At 38.0% G+C, this 26,008-nt stretch overlaps 1 protein-coding gene across 1 annotated transcript in view; it reads right to left on the bottom strand.

Annotated features, from left to right (window-relative positions):
• LOC139945796 (endoplasmic reticulum metallopeptidase 1-like) overlaps positions 1-25,404 on the bottom strand; it is a 41,932-nt gene extending 16,528 nt beyond the window's left edge. The window contains exons 1-4 of the mRNA XM_071943226.1: positions 24,811-25,404; positions 7,057-7,290; positions 6,205-6,351; positions 2,029-2,121 (exon numbers count right to left, since the gene is read on the bottom strand). Coding sequence (XP_071799327.1) covers positions 2,029-2,121; positions 6,205-6,351; positions 7,057-7,290; positions 24,811-25,402 — 1,066 coding nt within the window. The 5' untranslated portion in view covers positions 25,403-25,404. The remainder of the gene's footprint in view (positions 1-2,028; positions 2,122-6,204; positions 6,352-7,056; positions 7,291-24,810) is intronic.
• Between the last annotated feature and the right edge of the window lie 604 nt (positions 25,405-26,008).

Raw genomic sequence — 26,008 nt, 5'->3', positions numbered from 1 at the left:
GCATCAAAACACATATTTTGGTGACAAAAGCTTTATTTTGAAAAAATACCCCTTCCTTCCAGGTGACTTCAAGGTTACAAAGTGATGCCATAAGGATATAGAAAGTCCCTTCCAAAGTTACAATGCTTCTTGAAATCTTGGCAGTCTCAGTGAGAAAGCTCAGTGAGTTTTTCAGTCAACAAATTTTTCCCTCAAGCCAATATTCCTCCAACACCAAGGGATAAGCAGGTGTCTAGACTGTAATTACCCCCCCCCTTAAACAAATAACCAAAAAACCTTCCAGACAAAAAGGGGTTTTTCAACATATTTTTTCTTCCCACCACCTCACTATGATTTACAGTGTCTGGATGTCATTGTGTGAATTAATGTATGGCATAATGCATGCTGAGGTGCAAGTACCTGGGTCACTGTTTTGATTACCTTAAGGGTGCAGTACAGCGATGGTTTTAAGAAAAGTAAACTCAACTCCAACAGCTTCCAGTAACCTGTTAAAATGTCATTCAACTCTGCAGTCTCCCCACAAGCCTCGAATATCATCTTTAAAAGGGCAAGGACATTTTTATCGGGCACTTCCATTGAAAAGTCTTGAAAAAAATCTATGGGAATATTGGAAGGGGCACCAAGGCCAAGACCAGGGGTGCGTTCCACTCGCGCAAACGACTCGCAACTGTTCGCGCATAAGTTTTTTATCTTTTGAACGATTGGTGCGTATACGCGATGTCAACATGGCGGCGCCCTGAAATGAAGATGGCGCGCACCATACGTAGTTTTGTTTTTACTTTGTTTTTGCTGCAATAGTCCTCTTTTTGACATCATTACATCAACTAATTAACTTTGTTATTCCAAATCTGCATTATCATCCACCGAAAATACAATGTAATTATGTTTGTGACAAAGAAATAATACCGTATGCTTGTCCGCCATTTTAAAAACCTCTCGCCAACACCTCCGAAGTATGTTCGCCTAAAGTTGCCAACGTTTGCCAACGTTTTCCACTTGAAATTGTTGGCAAACGTGCGCAACTGTTGGCAACGTTTGCGCGAGTGGAACGCACCCCTGGGCAACAGAGCCCATGCATGACCTCAGTGGCCACTGTGAAATTCCAGGTCTGTAATTTTTTAAGGAAACATAAATTAGTCAGGGATCATGTGCACATTTATATTGGCTTTTGCAGCCATCCAAAACAGTTACATGTATGGATATGGAAAGGTTTGTGGTAACACCATGTAACTCTAATGAGTTGGGGTGGTTCTGAAAAGAACCGTTGGTTTCAACTCAACGTTTCAATCAGTATGCTCTGATCGAAACGTCAAGTTTCGAGTTGAAACCAACGGTTCTTTTCAGACTGATCGAAATGTCAAGTTAAAACCAACGATTCTTTTCAGAACCACCCCAATTCAGAACCTACCCAACTCAGTAGAGATAGTCACTACATGGTGTTACCGCTAACCTTTCCATATCGTATTTCCACCATGCAAAGTTTCAAATCCTACTTAGGTTACATATCTGTTGGTTTTCAAATGCTTTTTTTCTTTACTTCATCATCATTATCTGACTGTAGTCATTCTTCGTTGGATGAAGCCCTCCTCAGGCATATTCCCTTCTCTTCTGTCACTGTATTTCCATGTTGCCATGGTGATTTCATCTCTCCTTCTCCTTTGTCTTTCTTGTTTTCTGTCTGTCCTTTATTGCCATTCTGCCAGTCTCTTTGTCTATTCAGTTGTCTTGCCTTATTGCTGTGTGTGTTTTTAGTAAGATGTGTATACCAAACAAAATGACTCTGTCCTGCAAATGCAAATGCCATCACCAGAAATACAGAAACTACAGTTTTTTTTTACACAGATATTTAACAACAAACTCTTATTGGTTTGTCCCTTTAATGCTTTCCTTACCAGCACTTTGTATACAACCTAGCGGCATGGAGTCCAGGCTATCCTATTTATTGTGAAAGTACAGAAACCACAGGTTTTGGACACAGATTTTCATCAACAAATTCTCATTGGGTTGTCCCTGTAATATTTTCCTTACCAGCTCTTTGTATGCATCCTGGCGGTATGGAGTCCAGACTATCATATTTAGTGTGGTAGACATAACCGTTGCTCACATAGGCAATGTCAACACCTGCACATAGAAGGAAAAAACAACATTAACCTCAACTGGAAAGCTCAAAGTAAACAATCAATTTTTATTTATTTATTCAGTTTTTTTGGAAAGAGCAGTTCCATAAATAACAAGAATTACTTTGAGAACATGAAAGTCTTTCGTAAAAAGGTTAACAGCACTTCTATAAACAACAAGAATTAATTTGTAATCATGAAATGTTACCAAATATGTCACAGAACCAAAAAGTGGACGCCAAATTCTCTGTCCAGGAAGTACTGTACAAATATTTAAACATATGGGCCCAGCTTCATAGAGCTGCTAAAGCACAAAAAGAAGCCAAGCACATCAAGATTATGCTTACAAGTAAAGGTTACCAGTCAAAATACCATGTCACATTTCCCATTTTTGACTGGTATCCTGCTTACTTTGCAAAGCAGGCAATTTGTAAAAGCAATATTTCCTGCAGTGGACATTTGGTAATTACTCAAAATAATTATCAGCATTAAACCTCACTTGGTAATGAGTTATGGGGAGAGGTTGATAGTATAAAACATTGTAAGAAACGGCTCCCTCTAAATGACGTAGTTTTTGAGAAAGAAGTAATTTTCCACGAATTTGATTTCGAGACCTCAGATTTAGAATTTGAGCTCTCGAAATCAAGCATCTGAAAGCACACAACTTCGTGTGACAAGGGTGTTTTTTTTCTTTCATAGTTAACTCCAGCGACCATTCATGTTCAAATTTCACAGGTTTGTTATTTTATGCATACGTTGACATACTAAGTGAGAAGACCAGGGTCTTTGACAATTAACAATAGTGTCCATTGTCTTTAAACAATAACATAAACTAAAGTGAAAGTCTAAAACATTTCAAAGACCGTGTTTCAGTTCAGGGTGATTCGATCAAACTGTAAAAACAATTGGGTCCAGAATGCCTCAGTTTTGAAAAACCCAGAAGCATACAATACCATGAAAATACACACCAAGCAGATTGTATTACAATTAATTTATGTATTCATATTGCTTACTGCCATTTCCTTAAGATAGTGTGCCTCATGGGAGTTTTGTTTTGTTTTGTTGTTGTTGTAAGGAATGCTTATTACACAGTTTGCATGCACAACATAGGACGGATGATAAAAAGCAAGCACATAATCCCACTGTCCGTAATCATTACTGCTATTCATGAAAAATAATGTGCACATTGTAAGGAATGCGTGCTATGAATTATGCATGACAGATGACACAAAGAAATGCACATAATTCAATGATGTATCCGTAATCCTAACTACTATATATCCATAAAAATAACATGCAAATTGCTTAGCAAGTACAGTGTACTTTTATTTGTAAAGATTGTGCATTACATGTAAGCATTATTCACAGCGTATGACGGGCGACACCAAGCAATGCACACAGTTCCATACTATATTGCTTATTGCTTGGTGTGTATTTCCATTTGTAATGCGTGCTACGCATTAAATACATTATACATAGGATGGACACATGATCCTGTGTCCCTGTGACTGCTTGTTGGTGCGTACATGTGCAAAGTACATAGTACATGTATGTGTTGGTGTTGTTGTTGTTCATCTCTGCATGATTTTTGTTTGTAAAGTCATTGATTGTATTTCCTTATTTATGTCTGTACTAGTTTCATCTTTATTTATTTCATTGAGAAAAATATGATTTGCTGTTGCAAACAACTTTAAAGGCAGTGAATTACTCAAAATTACTCAAAAGTTGGTAATTACTCAAAATAATTATTTCCATAAAACCTTTCTTGGTAACCAGTAATGGGGAGAGGTTGATAGTATAAAACATTGTGAGAAACGGCTCCCTCGGAAGTAATGTAGGTTCGAGAAATTTTCCACGATGTTGATTTAGAGACCTCAGATTTAGAATTTAAGGTCTTGAAATCAAGCGTTTGAAAGTGCACAACTTTGTGTGACAAGGGTGTTTTTTACTTTGTGTGACAAGGGTGTCATTACTATCTCGCAACTTCGACAACCAATTGAGCTCAAACTTTCACAGCTGTCTGTTACTTTATGCAAATGTTGAGATACACCAAGTGTGAAGGCTGGTCTTTGACAATTTCCAATAGTATCCATGTCTTCAAAGACCTAAATGGGTACATCATGTAATAGGCAAGGCATCAATGTCGAAAATACTTTTATGTCCATGAACTTACTTTGTTTACAATTTCTAATACTGTTACATTTTGTAATTTCCACTCATTTCAGTTTTGTTTCAATAATCATCCATGATTCCCTGATTGTGAACATGTTCAAAACTAGATTGAACACTTACCTATTTAACTTATAGGCCCTAATTGCTCTTTTTTTGTTTTCCCTTTTTTTTTATTTTAATAAAGTGCTAAATTTTATATAATTACTATTATTTGTGCTGCCAGTCTTGACTGAATAATAATGAAATGAAGACCTACAAAATTCCTAAAACTTCATAGAATCACGACTTTCATTGCCTTGATCCGCAGCAACCCATTAAAATTTCCTCAGAGACTTTAGGACACTTTTTATTTTATAAAAAATGTCACTGCCTTTATCAGCAATTGTCTCCTCCCCCCCCCACCCCCCAAAAAACAGCCTGAAAATCAACATTAAACTTCACAGACGTCCAAAATAACATTGTTTTTTAACAGATGGAAATTTGCATCGAGTAAAAAGACTATTAATTTTGGCTTTACCCATACACCAATGGGTTGTATACTCAGTACTTTCACAAGCTCTGTGAAAAAAACATAGGCATACTCAAGTAGGATTGTATCAAAGCATTAAACAAGCATAATATACGTACGTAAGTACTATAGATATGTAAGTACTATAGATCTATTCTGGTTGCAACACAATCGTTCACTCAAACAATGAAAAGAATAAACTGCACTGAGGTGACCTTCCTGCCCTGGGAAACAACACAATCACCCAACAACCTTCTGAACCTCATTGTAAAATATCTTGTTTATCCACTCAGAATACATATAAAAATCAATCATACCCAGGTATAACTACATGTGTCGTACATTTGGCCGACCAATCTCTCCTTTACAGTACATTTTGGTTTATTTTTGTATATTTTTAGGTAGGCCTACATGTACACATATGCATGTACAATGTCAGGGGTGGATTTCACAAAGGTAGTCCTAACTTAGGACTAGTCCTAGGCAATGCTAAGAGATAGGACCAGTCCTAAGTTAGGATGAGTTACTGGTCTTAACTTAGGACCAGTCCTATCTCTTAGCATTGCCTAGGACTAGTCCTAAGTTAGGACCACCCCAGGCCTGTACACTTCTTCTTTTGAAGGGGCAAGGGCTCCAACGCATTTTCTCCTTGGTAAAGGGCACCCTATGAGGAAAATCGTAAATTTCTACTGGAGCATTCCAATGGCACCACAGCGATGACCAGGGGGCACGGAGGCAATCGCCTTCGTTGCCTACTTGTGAAGTATCAGGCCTGACGTTTAATCTATCATCATGCAATAGATCGATCCATTAAGCTCCGCCCCATTGCATATTGACCAATCACAACGCAACGAATAAAGTCTGACATGCCGCGCATATGTTTGGCGCGCTCGGCAGAGTTGAGCAGAAAGGCATTCGAGAGGCTCACCTGTTCTTGCTCACACGAGCGTCGTGGGCGGAGCCTAATGGATCGGTCTATTATCTTGTTATGACCAGCACAATACTAAGACCAGTGATCTGGATCTCTGTGGTTTCAGTCTCATCCAGTTCAATCAACAATACTTGTTTTGTTTTTTTAAACAATATTTTATGCCGAAACAATATTTTATGCCAGAAACACAAGGCCTGAAGGCCACTTCAAGATGTGGGTAACAATCAACCTTTTTCCAGGGGCCGTTGCCACCTACTTCTGTGAAATGAGTAATTTCATGTAAACAAAGTTGTTTGCGTATCGGCCGAAATGTGCGTGTATCATCATGCAATTTGCGCATATCGGCCTGATGCGCTAGTTTGTGCATGGGGTCGAATCCAGGGCGGAAGAGTTGAATCTAGGGCTGGCTCTCAGACGATCGATGTAGATATCAGGCCCAAATGGATACACTGACTTTTTTTTCACAAAATGCTCACCTGGGATATTTCCAAAATCTCTGAAGATTCTGAAGTCTGTGTCAGAGGGAATCAACTCGGCTTGAAAGACATCCTGTCCGATGACGGTAGCGAAGGGATGCTTAGCATGCTGAGCGTAGGCTCTGAGCAGCCACGGATGGTCTGGGCCTGGAAAGGGATTAAAGACGGTACAGGATTGGTAATTATCGGATAAAAAAATGATTAGTTTCAATCTTAAAGCTCACTGGTTGAAATAATAATTAGTGGCTTCTTACATACATGTATAGTTCGCATATCCGTCACTCAGTGATGCTCAAGAAACTTCATCATTCAGTATTTTCTTGTGCAAGGTATTACTTAACTTAACTTAACTCAATTGCATATATGGAACTCCTTGCCCGAAGTGCATATGTTTTAGAAGAAGAATATCAATTCCTACCTTCAGCTCCTTGAGTTATTTTCATCTTTTTGTGTTTTTTTATTTTTGCAGCCCCTTACCAAGAGTTGACTTTAGCCTTGTTTAGGGCAAACTTGATTTGAAAAAATATAATAATAAATAGCGTACAAACAACAATTCTGGGGGGGGGGGGGTAGTCAGCCAAAATACCACATGTTATGTCTCATCTGTAAGACAGGTTTCCTGGCCTCTTATTTCCACATTATTAGAAGTGAGTGGGGAACACGAAGCAGAAGTTTCATTTGGAACATGACCTTCATTATAGGATAGTTGAGACCTGTGATTCAACCTTGTGAATAATAATTAAATCCCACAACATAAACTGCCAATTTTCACAGTTCATCTGACATTGTCAACCTTCTCCCCACATAATTGATCAGCTAATTTTCTTTAAAAAAGAAAGAAAAGTAGATTACCCGTCTGGAAGACAAGCTCCCGCCCGCCAGCGCCCGCCGCCTCCAAATTAATGAAGACTTTAATGTTCTTCCTCCAGGGATGCTGGGTGATGAAAGCGTGGCTCGCTGGGAGGACGTTTTCCTCTGCTCCGTTGAAGAGGAAGATGATGTCGTGTCTTACGGGGTCAGATGATGTGGCCAGATTCTGCAGGATCTCCAGCATAATGCCGCAGCTCGTTGCGTCATCACTTGCACCTTAGAAGGGGGAAGAAGACAAAAATAACATCTTGTTAAATTTCTTGTTAAATTTCATGAGATGATGGCCTTACAGGCATTACTTTTTTCCGTTAGCAAGTTGTTTTTTTTACAGCAAAATTGCCACTGTCAGAGTGCTTTGGGGATTTTTGTTTTCCTCAATCTTTTCAAAAAAGGGAATTGCTCTTTAAAAAACAAATCAGGAAAATGTTTGAGGATTGCAATTTTTTACTACAGAAAACATTCTTTCCTGCGGATGGAAGAAAACTTTGAGATTTGTGCATGTGACATGTATGTTGTTGAGCCTCTGTTGTTTGGATAGGGTTTTAGTTTGATAAAGCTCCCTTTTTTAGGTACTGTTATACTTTTCAAATGCTGTGTGCTTTTTGCCTTTCTCTCTCTATGCATCCACTTGAGTGTTATGTTGTGTTGTCTCTTAGCCTTCAAGAAAGACTCTGCTAGGGCCAAAATGTTAGGCCATTCACCATTTATTGTTTATAAGTTATAGGTTCTTTAGATTGGTAAGCAGTTTGCAATCAGTTCATTCCATTTTCTCTGATTTTATAAAAAAAATTGTATTGTACAATCAAGTTAAAAAACTGTAATTAAAAAATTGAATTGATTCAGTCTTGAGTTTTTTCTTGAAGAGGTTGAAGAGTTGGAAGGGTAGGGTTGTTCCAATGTCTTGGACTACAAAAAGCAACATGGCCAGCTGCTGATCTTGCTGAATTTGGCTGGTTAAGTATTTTGCCATTTGTAAATCAGACCTTGACCTTCACTCTTGAAGAGGCTCAGCAATTTTCCTCTGGCAAGGGGTGAGGTTATCGAGGGGCACTTCTATGAGGAAAATGTCAATTTGTAATAAACCTTTGCAAAGGGCAACAGAGCAAAAGGCACAACTGCAACTGCTGTGTGTGCTGTTTGTTATTTTGAGGCAGGCCTGATACTTCACGGAGGATTGCCTCCGTTGCCCCTTGCCATTGCCTTGGTGCCCTTGAAATGCTCTAGTAGAAATTTAAAATTTCCTCACAGGGTGCCCTTTGCTAAAGAGAAAATGCCTTGGTGCCCTTGCCTTTTCAAAAATGAAGCATACAGGCCTGTTGAGGCCTTGTAATTTAGCATAGAATGCTCTCAAGTTGGTAAACTGAAGACTTCAAGGGAGGCAAGATTCAGAATTCAAGCATTTCCAGATGAAAACTTTGAGTTTGACGGCCTAACGCGGAAGGTTCATTTGGAGCCAGTACTTGGGTTTGACATTATGTGCCCCCACCAACACTTCTATAGAATGCAGTGGAAATGAACTGGGAGACATTCTGAGCGGTAAAGGGATACAATTCCCTTTCAAAGTTGACATTAATTCAGCACTGAAAAAGATGCAAACAAATATCATAATTTAGACTTTTTGTTGGTGAGATTTATGCTCCGCCCGCTCAAAACATGATGCCATTATTATTATTTTTTAAGTGTATATGTGTAAGTGAACTAAAAATGCTTGCAGTGTAAAATTTAATGAAATGCTAAATATAAGCTAAAATCTCCCTTAATAAAATAATTTTATCCAGGGTACTGGAGATGACATGTAGGCCTAATAAATCGGTTTAAACTTTTTTGTATCACTCCCAATTTGTTTTTAATACAAAGATTTGTAGGGGGTGACACAAGAAATATTAACTTAAAAAATAAGATTGTTTTATTATTTCAAGAATACCATCTTTAGCATTGTATCCGGCCTTAAGGATGAACGACCTACATGTAGCCTCCAGTGCATTCACCCTACAAACCGTAATTGCTCTCCTATTTGATTGCATAGCCGAGTTGTCTGAAAGAAAACCCACTTCCTCATAATTAAATCCATTTTTATTCACAAAATCTCTTTAAGTTTGAGCTCATTATTTTGCAGGATGGATGATTAATATTATGTTTTTTTTTTATGGTTTGAGTGCCTGGGGTTCCCATGGCTGAGTCACCATATCCCTTGAGACCTTCAAGTCTACCCTGCTGCATTGGTATAGACTGTGCAAGTCTCGCGAGAAATTGAACTTCCGGGACCATTGTGGTCCCAACCTAATGGAGTTTTACGTTGGGGAAATTTTGTTCTGCCAATAATTTTAGTTTAACATAAGTTATGACTCTAAAAAGTGTATATGTTCTTGGGAATGTAAAAATAAGTAATTAAAAACAGAAAAGTAAAGTCAATTCAACAAATTAACGAAGAAAACTAAAGAAAAAACCTCCAGTTTCCGGTTTACTCTAAACAATTAAGAATATTACCCAATTGACGTTCCCATTATCGCTGAACCTATGTGATGATCGCACCAATTGGACGTGATTCACAAACGGGGTGTATTAGAAAAACCATCCAGGTCGATGTCGAACAGCGATCCTCGTCCCGATAAATGTATAATTTTTACGCTAATTTAAACAAAACAATTATTATGTACACGAATTAAAATAATAATTATACAAAAAGTACGTTAAAAATAATAATCTTTAAGAATTTTTTAACAAATAACAATTTCAATACAATTTGGTTTTGTACAAAAATATACTTTTTTTCGAATTAAGTTCTCGTTTTCGCTACGTGCGAGACTTGCACAGTCTATTGAAGATTAGGATACCATGACCCCCCCACTCTCCAGTCAATGGTCTACCTGCTGTGTGGGATGGTTGTCTCACTACAAACATACATAGAGCAAGGCAAGGATGATTCTCTTAGGCAATATTACAGAGCCTTTCATAGGTTCTATTCCATTTTACACTTAAGAAATTTTAAGATATTTTTGGAAAAGCAATCTTGTATACTTTCAGCTTTTATGTATATTATTTAATAGAGAATTCTGGCTTGTACAGTATAAAAATGGTAAACTTAATTTATTGTAATTCTTGTTAATTTGATTTAAAGGCCGAGATGAAAGTGAAATTGAATTGACTTAACATTATGAGTACAGTACATGTAACTAAACTTCAATGCTGAATATTCACACCGGGAGCGGGGGTTCGCTTGACCAAACAACTTAGCTAAAAAGTACAATGTACCTTGTGCTCACACATGTAGTTAGCTTGAAGACTAGCTTATAAAACAGACACGTCTAGGACCCACAATGAAGGACCTTTGGACAGTCTAGAATCCACCAGAACCAAATGATTTTACAAAGGATTCCCAGATGCAGGCTATATAACTATTAACTACGCTCAAGTTTCACAATGAAACTTCCTCGTTCAGACTTTCAAGACATTTGATGACAACATCTTTTATTGTTATGAAAGAAGGAGGGCATAATATAGGAATCACAAAAATATGTTCAGTCAGTTGAATATTATTATAACACTTGATGTTAATGTAAACTAATGACAACATGTAAATTTCCTTAAGGATCTTGCCTACCAGGAAATTACCTGGAACGTAAATATTGTACAGTCAATCTTTCTTTGCACAAGGTGATTTATATAAACTCTCATACACCCTGCAACTGCATTTCTTCCTGCGAATGCAAATGCGATGCGAGTTTGACCTGAATTTGATGTCACAACTCTGTTTTCGCAAAAACATTCACAAGAGAGTTGAGCACCACTCAGCCCCTGCGAATTAATCGTTGCGAATATGCGACGTCAACATTTGTATCGCATCCGTTGGAAGTACAGTGTGTTCAGCTTGAAAAAAACCCTCTAAAATCATTCAAAATGTTCATGTACAACATGACCCTGCACTTAAAACAATCTTACAAAGTCGGACAAATTCCTGAAGAGGATTTTGGACAGATATGGTTGGAACCAATTGGTGGGAACACCAGTAGCTGTTTTACAGTCCTTAGTAAGTAGTTTTCAAAAGGAAATGCACATCAATATATGTAAATACTTGGAACAAACACAAGAGTGGGATAAGCCTGATGTAGAGGCTTCCATTAGGCGACAAAAATCCATTATAATCTCTTTGTGTGTAACATCAGGCTCTTAAATCTCTTAGTGGTACCTAATTGATCTAGAAAGTTGCTAGTAATCTTCAACAAACACGATTCAATTTCCTCACCATCTCCGTGGTTGGAATAACTTATGATTTTCTGACATCACTTTGTGAAATGTATCCCTTTTGCGATCACATAAAAAACATTCTTAAAGGGGCTGTGACGTCATGATCAGAGCTGGGCACAATTTCATTGAGCTGCTTTTAATGCACAAAAGTAGCTTGTACAACAACAATTATGCTTAAAGACAGTGGAAACTATTGTTAATTGTCAAAGATCAGTCTTCTCACTTGGTGTATCTCAACATGTGCATAAAATAACAAACCTGTGAAGATTTGAGCTCAATCGTTCGTCAAAGTGGCGAGATAATAATGAAAGAAAAAATACCTTGTCACACGAAGTTGAGTGCTTTCAGATGCTTCATTTCGAGACCTCAAATTTAGAATTTAGAACTAGTGTCTGCCATGGTCACTAGTTTAGAACTTGAGGTCTCGAAATCAAGTTCATGGAAAATTACTTCTTTCGCGAAAACTACGTTAGCTCAAATTTTTACAGGTTTGTTATTTTATGCATGTGTTGAGATCTATGTTTACACCAAGTGAGGAGCAGACTGGTCTTTGACAATTACCAATAGTGTCCATCTTTAAGAAGCTCTATGAAATTGAGCCCATGCTTGTGGCTTGATGGAATTATAAACTCTCGCCAAGTTACTGCATGCGCACGTACTCCTTCCGCATCACATCTATAGAGAGCACACATGCATGCAGTAACTGGATGAGAGTTTATAATTCCATGCACAGCCACAGGCATGCTTTAATCACCGTTTACACTGCCCCCATATTATAAGCATGTTCTGATTTCATTTGATTTGTATTATTCAGATAAAACACAGCAAGAATTATGGCAAAAATACATACATTTTGTAAGCAGTAATAAAAAGTAGCCCCCGAAATTTACCCCCATGGTTCTTGATGAAAGACATGATTCTGTATTTTTTTCTGCATTTAAACAGCCCTAAGAATTGAGAATATTTCACCCAGAACTCATTTTTCCCTGTGTGTTTACTATAGGTTAATGTTAGTAAATGAAGGAAATATAATGGTGAATCAAGTATAAGGCAGTGGACACTATTGGTAATTTCTCAAAATAATTTCTAGCATAAAACCTTAATTGGTAAGGTTTAATAACGGGGGGGAGATGTGGATAGTATGAAACATTGTGAGAAACGGCTCCCTCTGAAGTAATGTAGTTTTTGAGAAAGAAGTAATTTTCCACAAAATTTGATTTCGAGACCTCAGATTTAGACCTCAGATTTAGAATTTGAGGTCTCAAAATCAAGCATCTGAAAGCACACATCTTCGTGTGGCAAGGGTGTTTTTTCTTTCATTCATATACCTCAGACAGTTTCGCTATTCCTATTGGTGGAGAGTGCGTAATGTGGGGGTGTTTAAACCTTCGATAATGACCAGTGTTTATAACCAGTTGTGAGCGGATACTCCGCGCTAGTCTTGGTGCAAGACGTTTCTTTTTACGGGCGATGCAGGCGCTGTCGGTGAGTTGGCCGCGCTGTGTGTGAAAAGAAAACCAGAACGTGTTGCACCAAGACTACATGTATACCCGCATGCGCACGAACGGAACCGGAAACTGTCTGGAATAGGCATGCAACACACAGAGTTTCTTACTTTGTTACGCCTTTTAACCAAAAAAGTATTTATGAATGGGAATAAAAGGGTACTAGTTCTTCCATGGCCGTAACTTTGATGACCGAAGTTTGTTATTTTATGCAGTGTGTATGTTGAGATACACCAAGTGATAAGACTTGTCTTTGACAATTACCAATGCTGTCCAGTGTCTTTAAATGGGTTTATTTGTCATTGTACAGGGGCAAAAGAGTTCAGGTGATTACAGGATATCACACTGTTTACATAGCGAGTGCTCTGCAACACTTCATGATGTTACTATAGGCCCATTCAAACGAGGGTCCCGTGCGATTTCATAACATCGATGTTATGAAATCGCAAATCCACGTCGTGTGAATGCTATGTATGTTACGAAATTACCTGGGTCCCGTGTTGTTCATAACACAGATCGAGACCTCCTCCAAAAAATCGCATCGATGTTATAATCACGGGGAGCCATCGTCTGAACCGAATGCCTGCGATCGTAACGAGGGACCGCTGCGTTGACACGTGAAGAACTATGGAGGAAGAAATGGGCGAACTATAGGAATACCCAACTATAGCATGCATATACATGTACATGTACATACATGTACATGTATATCTGCTCAACGCTGGACTAAGATCCGTTTGGCTGGTGGGTTTTGTGGCCGGATGCTAGACCAGCCCAAACCTTGAAGCAAAAACATCGTTCATTCGGAAGCAGAATACGTCATTTGGCAAAGCTTTTCGATGTTTTAATTCACCATTTGTTATGTCTCATCAATAATTTCATATTTAAAAAACATTTTCATTCAACAATGTAGCGTTCTTAACGTCTAAAAATCTATTTGAATCGTGGGATTTTGTGTTTTTCTTCGACTCGATCATGACTCGACGTTGCAGGATCGCTGCATTTCCAGACAAGCTCAAACCTTGAAGCAAAAACATCGTTCAATCGCAAGCAGAATACGTCATTTGGCTAAGCTTTTCGATGTTTTAATTCATTATTTGGTATGTCTCATCAATAATTTCATATTTAAAAAACATTTTCATTCAACAATGTAGCGTTCTTAACGTCTAAAAATCTATTTGAATCGTGGGATTTTGTGTTTTTCTTCGACTCGATCATGACTCGACGTTGCAGGATCGCTGCATTTCCAGACAAGCTCAAACCTTGAAGCAAAAACATCGTTCAATCGCAAGCAGAATACGTCATTTGGCTAAGCTTTTCGATGTTTTAATTCATTATTTGGTATGTCTCATCAATAATTTCATATCTAATAAGCATTTCCATTCAACAATGTAGCATTTTTAACGTCCAAAAAAGCTATTTGAATTGTGGAATTTTGTGTTTGTCTTTTTTTAGCTTCGAAGACGTAACCCCCTTCCCGCCGGCCGCCGGGATGAGAGTTATGTTATCGCAAATGTTTTTAAAATATTCTACATTTTATGTGACTTAACTGATTTCAATGAAATTGATTTATTTTATTCCTTTTAACTGTAAGGTTTTTGTATTAACTCAAGCCTCTTGCTTGTAGACTTTTATCCATGCAGTAGGCCTACCCAAACGAGGGACGTATGTTTACATGTGTGTTTGCGTGTCGTGTGAATGCTCGCTAAAAAATCGCACGCGGTAAAGGTGACAGACGGCTGGCGCCCTTAACCAGGGACCCGCGTTTGCAGCGCTCGTGTGAAAGGGGCTTTTGTCTATTCCTTCCTACCTGGTACAGTGTTGCACTTCCTCAGTACACTCTTGTCTCTCCATCTTAGTTGCAATGTACAAACAGATCAAGCAAGTTTTTAATGTTATTTTTTTTTTTTTAGAAGGCTTCTTGAAGAGTTAATTGATTTCCAGCAGCTTCTATTTTTTTAAGAGTCCCTGCCTGTAAGAATGTACCAAATTAGGGGGGGGTGTGATTTATGGGTTCGCAGATCTTCTTCCAAAAAATTAGAGTGATACACCATCATACCAAATGAATAAATCCAAAATTTTAGTTTGCTGACGCTTTCGGTTTTGGAGTTACCAGTTATCAAAGTTTGGGCCAAAAAGCCCTCGAGAAACGAATAGTACATTCCCTGTAAACACAAAAACCAGCGCCAAGGTCATCCCAAAAAAAGTAAAACATTTTTTGAAACCTCCAGTTGGGCTTATATCAAAAGTAAAAAAAAAAAGTTGGGATCTCGTTGGCGCGTCATGTTACGCGCACCTGAACCTTTGACGAACAGTGCCCTCGTGCCATTTTCAACGCCTCATAACTCAGCGCGCCTATAGGATCCCATGAATTAAACAAGTTCAAATGAAAGAGCTTGCATCCCTAAAACAAATTTAAGTGCAAAGTGCGTGGGATCTCGTTGGCGCAGAGAGATAATAGAGGTCAAAGTTCAAATTTTACCAATATATTGCGTTTTTGCACCTCCGTAACTTCGCGCGCCAACAACAAAAAATTGGTTTTATGGCAACTGGGTATTGGAACAGTTTTCATCTAATGACAAATGGAAAAAGAATCTTGGGATCTCTGCAACTTGCATGTCAAAAGATTTTTTGAAAATTTTCTAAAGTATTGCCATTTCACACATTTTGGCCTAAATTGGGACAACATTCACTTTTCTCATCACTGTAAGTATCTGTGCCAAACAAGATCCCATCAATTTTTTCTTGTATTTGGTTAAGTTGAGTGTTCCTTAACAGAATTCAATTGAAAAATAATTGAGATCATGTTGGCCCAACAATATAACAAAGGTCAAAGGTCATATGAAACTACACTACTGCCTATTTTGGGCGATTTTGCGTCGTCTAGAAATCCACGCGCCAATATGATCCCATTAAGTTGTCTGTATTTTATGATTATATAGATTCTCAGCAACACATAAAAAGCAAAAATCAAATGGGATTTGAGTGGCGCTAACAAATATTACAGATCAAAAGTTCGCAATACATGCCTATACTTATGCATTGCTGTGGCAACCGAAAGCGAGAAATATCCCCCCATTTGAAAATGTTGGCAAACCATGAAGGGGATAGGTCTCCAAAACGAATTTTGGTCAAGAGATAGACTGGACTTGTTTTTACAAATGGTGTTAGTTTAATGTTGGTGGGTAACTGTTGCCAAGGTCAAAGGTTACAAAGAATATGGCTGTTTTTGATATTTTCTGTCAAGAGCCAACTTCAGAGCCTTTTCAAGATTTTATTTAATGAACAAGGGCTCTATCCTTTATGTTGGGGAAAACCACTTATAATATCTAGGCACATGTGATTGTCCCAAATTAATTATAGAGCCCTTGTTCATTTGATAAAATGTTGACATGGCTTTGAAGTTGGCTCTCCACAGAAAATATTGGTGTTTTGTAATTCATTTTCTGTGGAGAGCCAACTTCGAAGCCCTGTCAACATTTTATCAAATAAGGAAGGGCTCTATAATTAATTTGGGACAACCATATGTGCCTAGATATTATAAGTGGCTGTCCCAAACTGAAAGGATAGAGCCCTTGTTCTTTAAATAAAATCTTGAAAAGGCTCTGAAGTTGGCTCTTGACAGAAATATAAAAAACACCCATATTCTGTGTAACCTTTGACCTTGGCAACAGTTACCCACCAACATTAAACTAACACCATTTGTAAAAACAAGTCCAGTCTATCTCTTGACCAAAATTCGTTTTGGAGACCTATCCCCTTCATGGTTTGCCAACATTTTCAAATTGGGGGATATTTCTCACTTTCGGTTGCCACAGCAATGCATAAGTATAGGCATGTATTGCGAACTTTTGATCTGTAATATTTGTTAGCGCCACTCAAATCCCATTAGATTTTTGCTTTTTATGTGTTGCTGAGAATCTATATAATCATAAAATGCAGACAATTTAATGGGATCATATTGGCGCGTGGATTTCTAGACGACGTAAAATTGCCCGAAATAGGCAGTAGTGTAGTTTCATATGACCTTTGACCTTTGTTACATTGGTGGGCCAACATGATCCCAATTATTTTTCAATTGAAATCTGTTTAGGAACACTCAACTTAACCAAATACAAGAAAACATTGATGGGATCTTGTTTGGCACAGATACTTACAGTGATGAAAAAAGTGAATGTTGTCCCAATTTAGGCCAAAATGTGTGAAATGGCAATACTTTAGAAAATTTTCAAAAAATCTTTTGACATGCAAGATGCAGAGATCCCAAGATTCTTTTTTCATTTGTCATTAGATGAAAACTGTTCCAATACCCAGTTGCCATAAAAACAATTTTTTGTTGTTGGCGCGCGAAGTTACGGAGGTGCAAAAACGCAATATATTGGTAAAATTTGAACTTTGACCTCTATTATCTCTCTGCGCCAACGAGATCCCACGCACTTTGCACTTAAATTTGTTTTAGGGATGCAAGCTCTTTCATTTGAACTTGTTTAATTCATGGGAACTTATAGGCGCGCTGAGTTATGAGGCGTTGAAAATGGCACGAGGGCACTGTTCGTCAAAGGTTCAGGTGCGCGTAACATGATGCGCCAACGAGATCCCAACTTTTTTTTTTTACTTTTGTTATAAGCCCAACTGGAGGTTTCAAAAAATGTTTTACTTTTTTTGGGATGACCTTGGCGCTGGTTTTTGTGTTTACAGGGAATGTACTATTCGTTTCTCGAGGGCTTTTAGGTCGAAACTTTGATAACTGGTAACTCCAAAACCGAAAGCGTCAGCAAACTAAAATTTTGGATTTATTCGTTTGGTATGATGATGTATCACTCTAATTTTTTAGAAGAAGATCTTAGAACCCATGAATCACCACTTGGTACACTCTTACAGGCAGGGACTCTTAAGGAAACAACAAATTGGTAGCAAATATCATACACTTCCTTCAATAGATCACTCTTAACTCTCTCCAAACTTGAGCATTATTGCATCAGGAGAGTCACACTGGAATGGTTTTCGGAGACACCAGTTTACTTCTGCAATAAAGGGCTGTGATTCTGTTCATTTAAATCTTGGTGTTAAAGCATGGTGTTCCTCAGGGCTCAATTCTTGGGATTGTAAGGGATTTAGTTTAAAGTGAAGGCTACTTCGATGAAAACTGATCAGTGATGTGACAGAAGTTGGTGGAATAGCGGAATGTACTGGCACCTTTAACCCCAACAATCCCTGTCCTTACAAATTTACAAACAGACATGAGGCTCAATTAAACAATGGGTATTTCCTTGTTTTTTAAGCAGCTTCAAAATTAGATGTTTGCACTGAAGCTTTCTGCCTGACAATATCTGAGACCATTTTTAAAATAAAAATATCAAATATCTCATCAAAATGCTCATTAAGTGAACCGAAACTCCCATGAATGATTTCTAAAGTATATTTGTACTGCAAAGGAATATTGACATTGACAAGACAAGAGACCATTATAGCGCACAACCAGCCACTTAAGTCAGCAGAACGTGATCCGTTCAATCACTTGTCATGCCACGAAATCCTGGATGCCGGCTTTACTGAACAAAAAATAGTTTCTAGTACAAATGCAGGTATTTAAACCAAGTATTTTTTAAAATTTCAACATTACAATTTTAAAACTCAATGTACAGTTCACACTTTCACACAGTTTGATCAGGCTGTGCTGTGGTCATTATTGGGTTGGTGTGGCTGGCTGCCAAAGGCACCCTTGCATGCCTGCAACTCGGAACACCTTGTAGCCGCCTCTTTCGCAATTCAGCTTCTCAGAGCAGTGAGTAAGGGCATTGGACTTAAAGGCTTCTTCCTACTGTAGTCACAGTTTTTTAGTTAATTTTGTTTAATTCCAGGGCCCAATTTCATAGAGCTGCTTAAGCAAAAAAATTTGCTTAAGCAAAAAATTCATTGCTTAGTAAAATCAGATTACCGGCCAAGACTCCACTCAATTGTAATGCTAAGTAAACAACAGCTTAATACTAGTCATAAGCAATGTATATGGCAGGAAATTTTGGCCAGTAACATGTATAAAATAAGCGAGCTATTTTCGTGCTTAAGCAAATTTTTTGCTTAAGCAGCTCTATGAAATTGGCCCCAGGCATGTGCAATTGGCTTTTTGTCCTTGATGTTTTGTTCCGTAATTCCTGTGTTTTGTGTTGTTCTTTTTGTTATGCCGAACAAATAATAATAATTATAATAATATTAATAATAATAATAATAATAATGATAATAATAATAAAATAATTAACAATAACAATGAGGCAGATTAGCCTCCCAATTATTATTGTTACTATTGATGCACTCTATGTAGTTTCACTAACATGTACAAAAGAGCAAGGACTGAGTAAATTTAATATGCAGTTCACGGAGAGAGAAAGCACGACAGCACCAGTACCAGCAAAAGTTACTCAACACATTTAATAAGCAGGCCCTATAACACACAATCAAAGTCCAGTAATCTCTGTTCTCTGCCATGGATTTAGGTTGTAATCTCTCTAACACGATTTCGCAGGATTTAAGGTTCCTCACATACTGTACATGTATGGAGTTGTGATTTATTTGCTTTGGCCCACTTAGTTGATTACACTCAGCTCATAAATATTCAGTACTTATATAATTTGAATACAGGTAATATCAAAGGTCACACCATGACCTACATTTCCAGGGTTATAACCTTAAGTAAATAAAATGTTTTCTTGTAATGGCAACTCCTTGGCATCCAGCCCCACTTGGTCCAAGATATATTACCTTATAAAGCAGACCAGAGACTAGATTTTATTTTGTTGGGCCATCACATTTACATAATTAGATGTTTCAAGGACCAAGGATATTTTATTTTACAGCAGTACCACCACAATTTTGAGACACTGGAGCCAAACCTACCCCAGGTCTCTATTATTTAACAGCCTCCTCTATTCACCAAGTTCAATTGAGCATACATGAATGTAAACTCAACCCTAGCTAGAGCCTACTTGTATTGTATGTATGTATAGTCATCGTTAAAATATTATTATTGGTATAACGACCTGTTTCCACCTGCCAGTAAAAAGTACTAAAAAACCATTAAAACAAATATCAAAGTAAGTTTTATCCTTTATACAAAATATTTACATAAAAAATGTTGGGAAACTCTTCGGACAACTCCATTCAAATCAAAGGTATCACATTTTTTTGTCTGGTATTATTATAGTTATTTCAAGTAGTTTCTCAAGTTTATTTTTCAACAATTTGAGATTAAATCTTGTGTTACAGAAAATGCTATTAAAGCGATTCTATGTCCTATTTGGAATAGACGCAGCCAACGGGTGTTTTATGGTCTTCTGATTGGTCATCTCTCTGGCATTGTGTTGTTATAATATGTAAATGTAAGTTGTGAATAAATGAATATCCCGGATACACTAGAGGGTAAAGTCTGAGATTGCGAGTTAGAGCACGTGATAGAAAATCTGCAGGGGAATTCTGTGTGGCTGTGCAGAGAATCAACCGCAGTCTCAGACTTAAAATCAAGTCTAGTCTATTGTTTAAAGGCAGTGGACACTATTGGTAATTACTCAAAATAATTATAAGCATAAAACCTTTCTTGATAACAAGTAATGGGGAGAGGTTGATGGTATAAAACATTGTGAGAAACGGCTCCCTCTGAAGTGACATAGTTTTCGAGAAAGAAGTAATTTTCCCTGAATTTGATTTCGAGACCTCAGATTTAGAATTTAAGGTCTAGAAATCAAGCATCTAAACGCACCCAACTTTGTGTGACAAGGGCGTTTTTTCAAATTGTTGAGTATGAGGTGGTTCAGACACAGTACCAAAAGTGGTTTAACTCATGGTTCAACCCGAACGAGTTCAACTCTAGTTCAACTCTAGTTCAACCCACAAAAGATAAACCATCCAGGGAGGGGGTTTATTTCTAGACCGCTTTGGGTTTATCTTTTAACACTGTGTGTGGACAGAAAAAAAAGACCACATCCGGTTTAACTCACAACAGACGACCCATTGACCTCCGTAATCATGATGTAAACACATGGTGACCAATGAACAGGCCAATAAACAGGATGTTAGAGTAACAGGGTCGGGTCGCGTTTTCTTTGACCTCTTAAAACCAAAGATAAACCGTCTCAGTGCTGTCTGAACGCAAGGGGTTTTTATTTTTACGACCACCCCCTGCTGCTCGTAGCAGTTAAACCGGTTCAGGTCTAACTTAGTACGCTGTCTGAACATACCCTATTACTTTACTTTGCCTAAATGACAGGCACTTTACTAATGTTGTGATGTAAAGCATTTAAACACTGACAGGTGATCATAATATATTTTGTTGATTGACATACATGTATTAACATTTGAAATCTCTGATGAGGTTGTTACTTTCTCTGTACTAGGGGCTCTAAAACCATAAAAACCATACAACAATGTTGTGATGTTTAGCATTTTTAACACATTTAGACAGGTGATTATTATATATTTTGTTGATTGACACCTATTAAAAATTCTGATGAGGTTGTTACTTTCTCTACACTAGAGAGGCTGTGAAAACCATAAAAACCATACAACAATCTGTCTTCTCATAAAGTTCAAGTCATTCATGAGGACTTATGTCAGCAGGTGCAGCCAGTGGTTGAGACATTTTCCAAGGGCTTGTTGTCCCCCAGGGCTTGGCTGTATCCCCTGTCTGTATGATTGTACCATGAACAAAGTACAACCTGATATATATGTCAATATAATTGTTTTTGACTCAAATGTTTTGATCGGATGTCTTTGCATGTACTGAGCTTTTAGTGTTTTTTTGTTTTGGCAGACCTGAACCTTGGTTTATAGGGGGGGGGGGGGGGGGGTGGGGGGGAATACACTTTCCCCAGAATGGCCTAGTCCTACTACAGTGTAGTTTATAAATAAATGTTTTAGTGAACCTTTCTGTTGTGAAATATTAGTGAATTTGTGGAGAAAATTTAAAACATTTGTACTAAAAGTCTAAAATGTTGTGTCGCTTGTAAATATTTCATGCAGGCCATTGGTTCATACATGTACCCTGTTCAAGTCATTTTTATTGTTTGTTCAACTCCAAAATCGTCTAATTAATTGGATGGAATCTTTGCTGGCCATGGCCTTTGTTGCCCTGGTATTGACCTTGGTGCCCCTTCAAATACCTGGCCTATAAACTTAAAGGCAGTGGACACTATTGGTAATTACTCAAAATAACTATCAGCATAAAACCTCACTTGGTAACGAGTAAAGGAGGGGTTGATAGTATAAAACACTGTGAGAAACGGCTCCCTTTGAAGTGACGTAGTTTTCGAGAAAGAAGTAATTTTCCACGAATATGATTTTGAGACCTCAAGTTAAGAATTTGAGGTCTCGAAATCAAACATCTGAAAGCACACAACTTCGTGCGACAAGGGTGTTTTTTCTTGCATAGTTATCTCGCAACTCCGACGACCAATCGAGTTCAAATTTTCACAGGTTTGTTATTTTATGCATATGATGAGATACACAAAGTTAGAAGACTTGATTTTGACAATTACCAATAGTGTCTAGCAACTTTAAAGATTTTGCATGAGGTGCCCTTTTCAAAATGAAAATGGCCTTGCCCTCTCAAAGATTAAATTCAAGGCCTGTTGTTGGATAATGGAGGTAGAAATTATCGATCCTTTGTTGGTAAGTTTAATGAAACAGGCATTAAAAATCTACTCTTTTCTTCCCCCAAAAGTGATCCACCTACCCCTTTAAATTTTAGAATCAAGTAGGATAAAGGCCGCTAGGCCATGTCACATTGGGCATTTCAATCTGGCAACTTGGAGGCAATCAACTGCATGCACTGCATGCATCAGTACTTGCAATAACCTATGTACAACACAGCATACAGACAATATTTTATTCTCTGTAAAGCCCGGTTCATACTTCCTGCGAATGCGAAGCGAATTTGAGGTAAATTTGACGTCACAACCCTCCTTTCGCAGCAATATTCGCAAGTGAGTTGAGCAAAGTTGAACTGCTGCGAATTATTCGTTGCAAATTTGTGACGTCAACATTTGTATCGCATTCGCATTCGCAGGAAGTATGAACCGGGCTTAACTCATTGTCCTCAAAACAATGCATAGATCTACAGTGTACAATAATAGTCCAATCCTAGACCTTGTGACTATGGCAGTTACATGGCCAAGTCGTTAAACATGTTAAAAGGGAAAGAAAGAGACTACCTTCTTCCTCCATGCTTATACCTGACACAGTCTATTCCTTCCTCCTTGCAGAGACAGAGGTAATAAAGAGAAAACTGAAATGTGATTATACTTAATATGAATTCTTTGAGATTGCCTGAAGCTGGTTGCCTGTATGATAAGGCCCCAAAGGATGCAACTATGGACTGATGTGTTTATAACAACCCAAGGAACAGAACTTAATTCATGCATGAAAGGACAATGTTGTTTTCAACAAGGAATGGCCTTCATTCATAGAGGCTGGAAAAGGGGGGGGGGGGAGGGAGTCAATAGCCTTTGTGTAATTACAGAGCTCAGTTACATACAAATCTATAAAAAGGAAAATTATATGTACAGTTACGTCTCACTACCTCCCTACTGTCGGGTATAAATGTATAATTTCTTAATGTTTTTGTTGTTGTAAATGTTAACATTCTATTTTTATAGATCCGTTTAGGCCCTAAAGGGCATAAACTCAATTCAGCCTTTGGCTGCAATGTTTGAATGTTTTTACGAAAAACATTAAGAATAATAGGGAGTAATAAGGCAGTCTTTTCCTTTTATGTTTAACAATCAGCCTCGAGATGCATCAAGAAGTATGTATGTTTTTATGTCGTTTTTGTCCTTGTGCCCTTTTGTGCCTTTGTTATTTTTATTGTCTGGATCGCCTTTAGATAGTGATTATTTTTGCTTTTTGGTTATCCGCAGGCTTGTTCTCTGTGTAGTCTTATTTCTTATTGCCTATTCTTTGTATGTACTGTTTGCCTGGAAATAAATAAATAAATAAATAAAAATAATACAATGTACTGTTAATGTAGCTTTGCTATATTATCAGAGAAGTGCAGAACATCTTCAACTGAGTCTCTGTCAGTGGCAGGTTTTTTTTACATTTTTTATTTTAAATGTCAAACCCAGTTTAATTCTGTAATTATACTGTTTTAGCTGTAATTTTTTTTAATTCAATGTAATTTTGTCTATGGCAACTAAATTGACTGTTTTTAATAAACCATGATTTTGTTTCAAGGTAGTCTCTTCCTTTTATTCAACCACTCTATTTTATGCATCAGTCCGCACAAACTCACAAAATAATTACATTTCCCGGAAAAGTTTCCATTTTGGGTTTTTGGCGTGGACTGAAATTATATACACCTTGAGTTTTCCTCTAAGGAAAGCCTATAAAAATGATTACCAATTGAGAACTTTCTTCAAAACAGCTGTCATTGCAAAGTATCGTTCACTTTGTTGCGGTAATTGTAATCCTCCATCTATGATCCTCCCTTCATCCTCGACAGGAGGATGGAGGGTTACGATTTGTCACCCGAGGATTTTTTATCATCCTTACAAATTAAAAATAAACAGACGTCTGTAACTTACAAGCAGTGCACAGTTTTAGTTAACAAAGACGTTTCAGTCAGGCAGTATTAGTGTACAGTTAAATATCAATCATCTAACTTATATTATAAAAAGATTTATGACAGGTGTTTGGTCCCTGGGCTTGGACTTTTGGAGAACAAGAAGGAAAAGTTTCCGTATGGCGCCACCACTTTTTCATTCGAAATAAAATAATATAGTATCTAATTTACCTGATTGATATATCCCTTTTTGTAAAAATGAGTGAAAAAGTGGTGGCGCCATACGGAAAGTTATCCAACAAGAATTTTATTTTACAAAATTGTACATTAAAAAAAAAACTTTCTTACAAACAATCAAAACAATGAAGAAGATAAATAACCGTTTAATAAAATAGAATAAAGTTAAAGGGAATATTATAATAAACGGTTTATTCTTACCAGGGCTTCCTTCCACGGTGTCAAAATGTCCGTTGACCAGCAGGCTGTGCTCGTGGGCATTCTCGCCTTGTCTAACCACATCTTTCCCCGGACTCAATCGAGCCACAATATTTGTGATTTTCTTGTAATATGGCGTGAAACCTCCCCAAATATCCATCGTAAATGAGCCTTCCGGGTAGGAAATATCAACTTCTATCTCATGGACCCCAGGCACGGCCATTTTCTTGATCTTTTCCAGTGATTTCAGGAGGTATTCAACGCAGTGAACTTCGTTAGCTCGCGACCCCGAAGGCCGGGGTCCGAGGCTGGTGATGGCAGCGACGTGAGCCCGGGCCCGCTCCTCCAAAAACTCCCCCGAGCCTCCGTGCTCAGCCACGGTCTTCGGTAGCGGAAGCCGGTGGTAACTCCACATAGCAATGAGCAGAAGTACCCCCATGTACAGCAAAATGTAGGCAAAAATCCTCTCCGAAATGTAACGAGAGGGGATCTTTCTATCCTTCGAGCCATTTTGGTAGCCTTTCTGGGTTGCATTCAGGAGGTTTTCACCCCCAAAATTGCGCTGCCTTATGTCTCTCCCTACTTCCTTGCCCATCTTTTTCGTATGGCGCACTGTTTATGCTATTGCATGCTCTGCTGCTGCAGCATGCAACCTGCATGTAACCTGCATCATGTGACCACAAAGGTTAAAAACACACGCAAATCTCCAATCTCGTTTGATCGACCTTTACATGCCGTCAGCACGTGACAGGCAGCCAGCTGATCGTGTTGATTTCTATCGTCGACCTTAAAACCGACGACCGTTGTTATGAGCAAAAAAGTAAATATCTGACCAATCATAGTGCATTGGGGTGCTGATGGCCATAGATCTCCAGTATACTCCAGTATACTGGAGATCAATGGTGCTGATATAGTGGACCAAGTGAGCCGCAGGTGTCTTAAAAGCAGTTTATTCGTTTTGCTCCAGAACAAAAACGGTATAGAATTGACATCCCCTAAATTTGCCTGATTTTATTGTCAAGGATTCCCTATTTTTGCATGGATTTAGAAAACAAAATATATTCCCAATTGAAAAAAGCACTACGACGGGCAATTTTTATGTACAGAAAAAACGCGCAGGGGGACTTTGTTCAGGTGTTTTCTTGTGTTTACTCCCCAAAACAATTCAACAAGAGCTGGGAGGGGAATAAGTCTGGCAACT

Source organism: Asterias amurensis, chromosome 13 (genome assembly GCF_032118995.1).
Source record: "Asterias amurensis chromosome 13, ASM3211899v1".
Classification (NCBI taxonomy): Eukaryota; Metazoa; Echinodermata; class Asteroidea; order Forcipulatida; family Asteriidae; genus Asterias; species Asterias amurensis.
The sequence above is the reverse complement of the archived record's forward strand: the minus strand, read 5'-3'. Positions and strand labels throughout refer to the sequence as shown.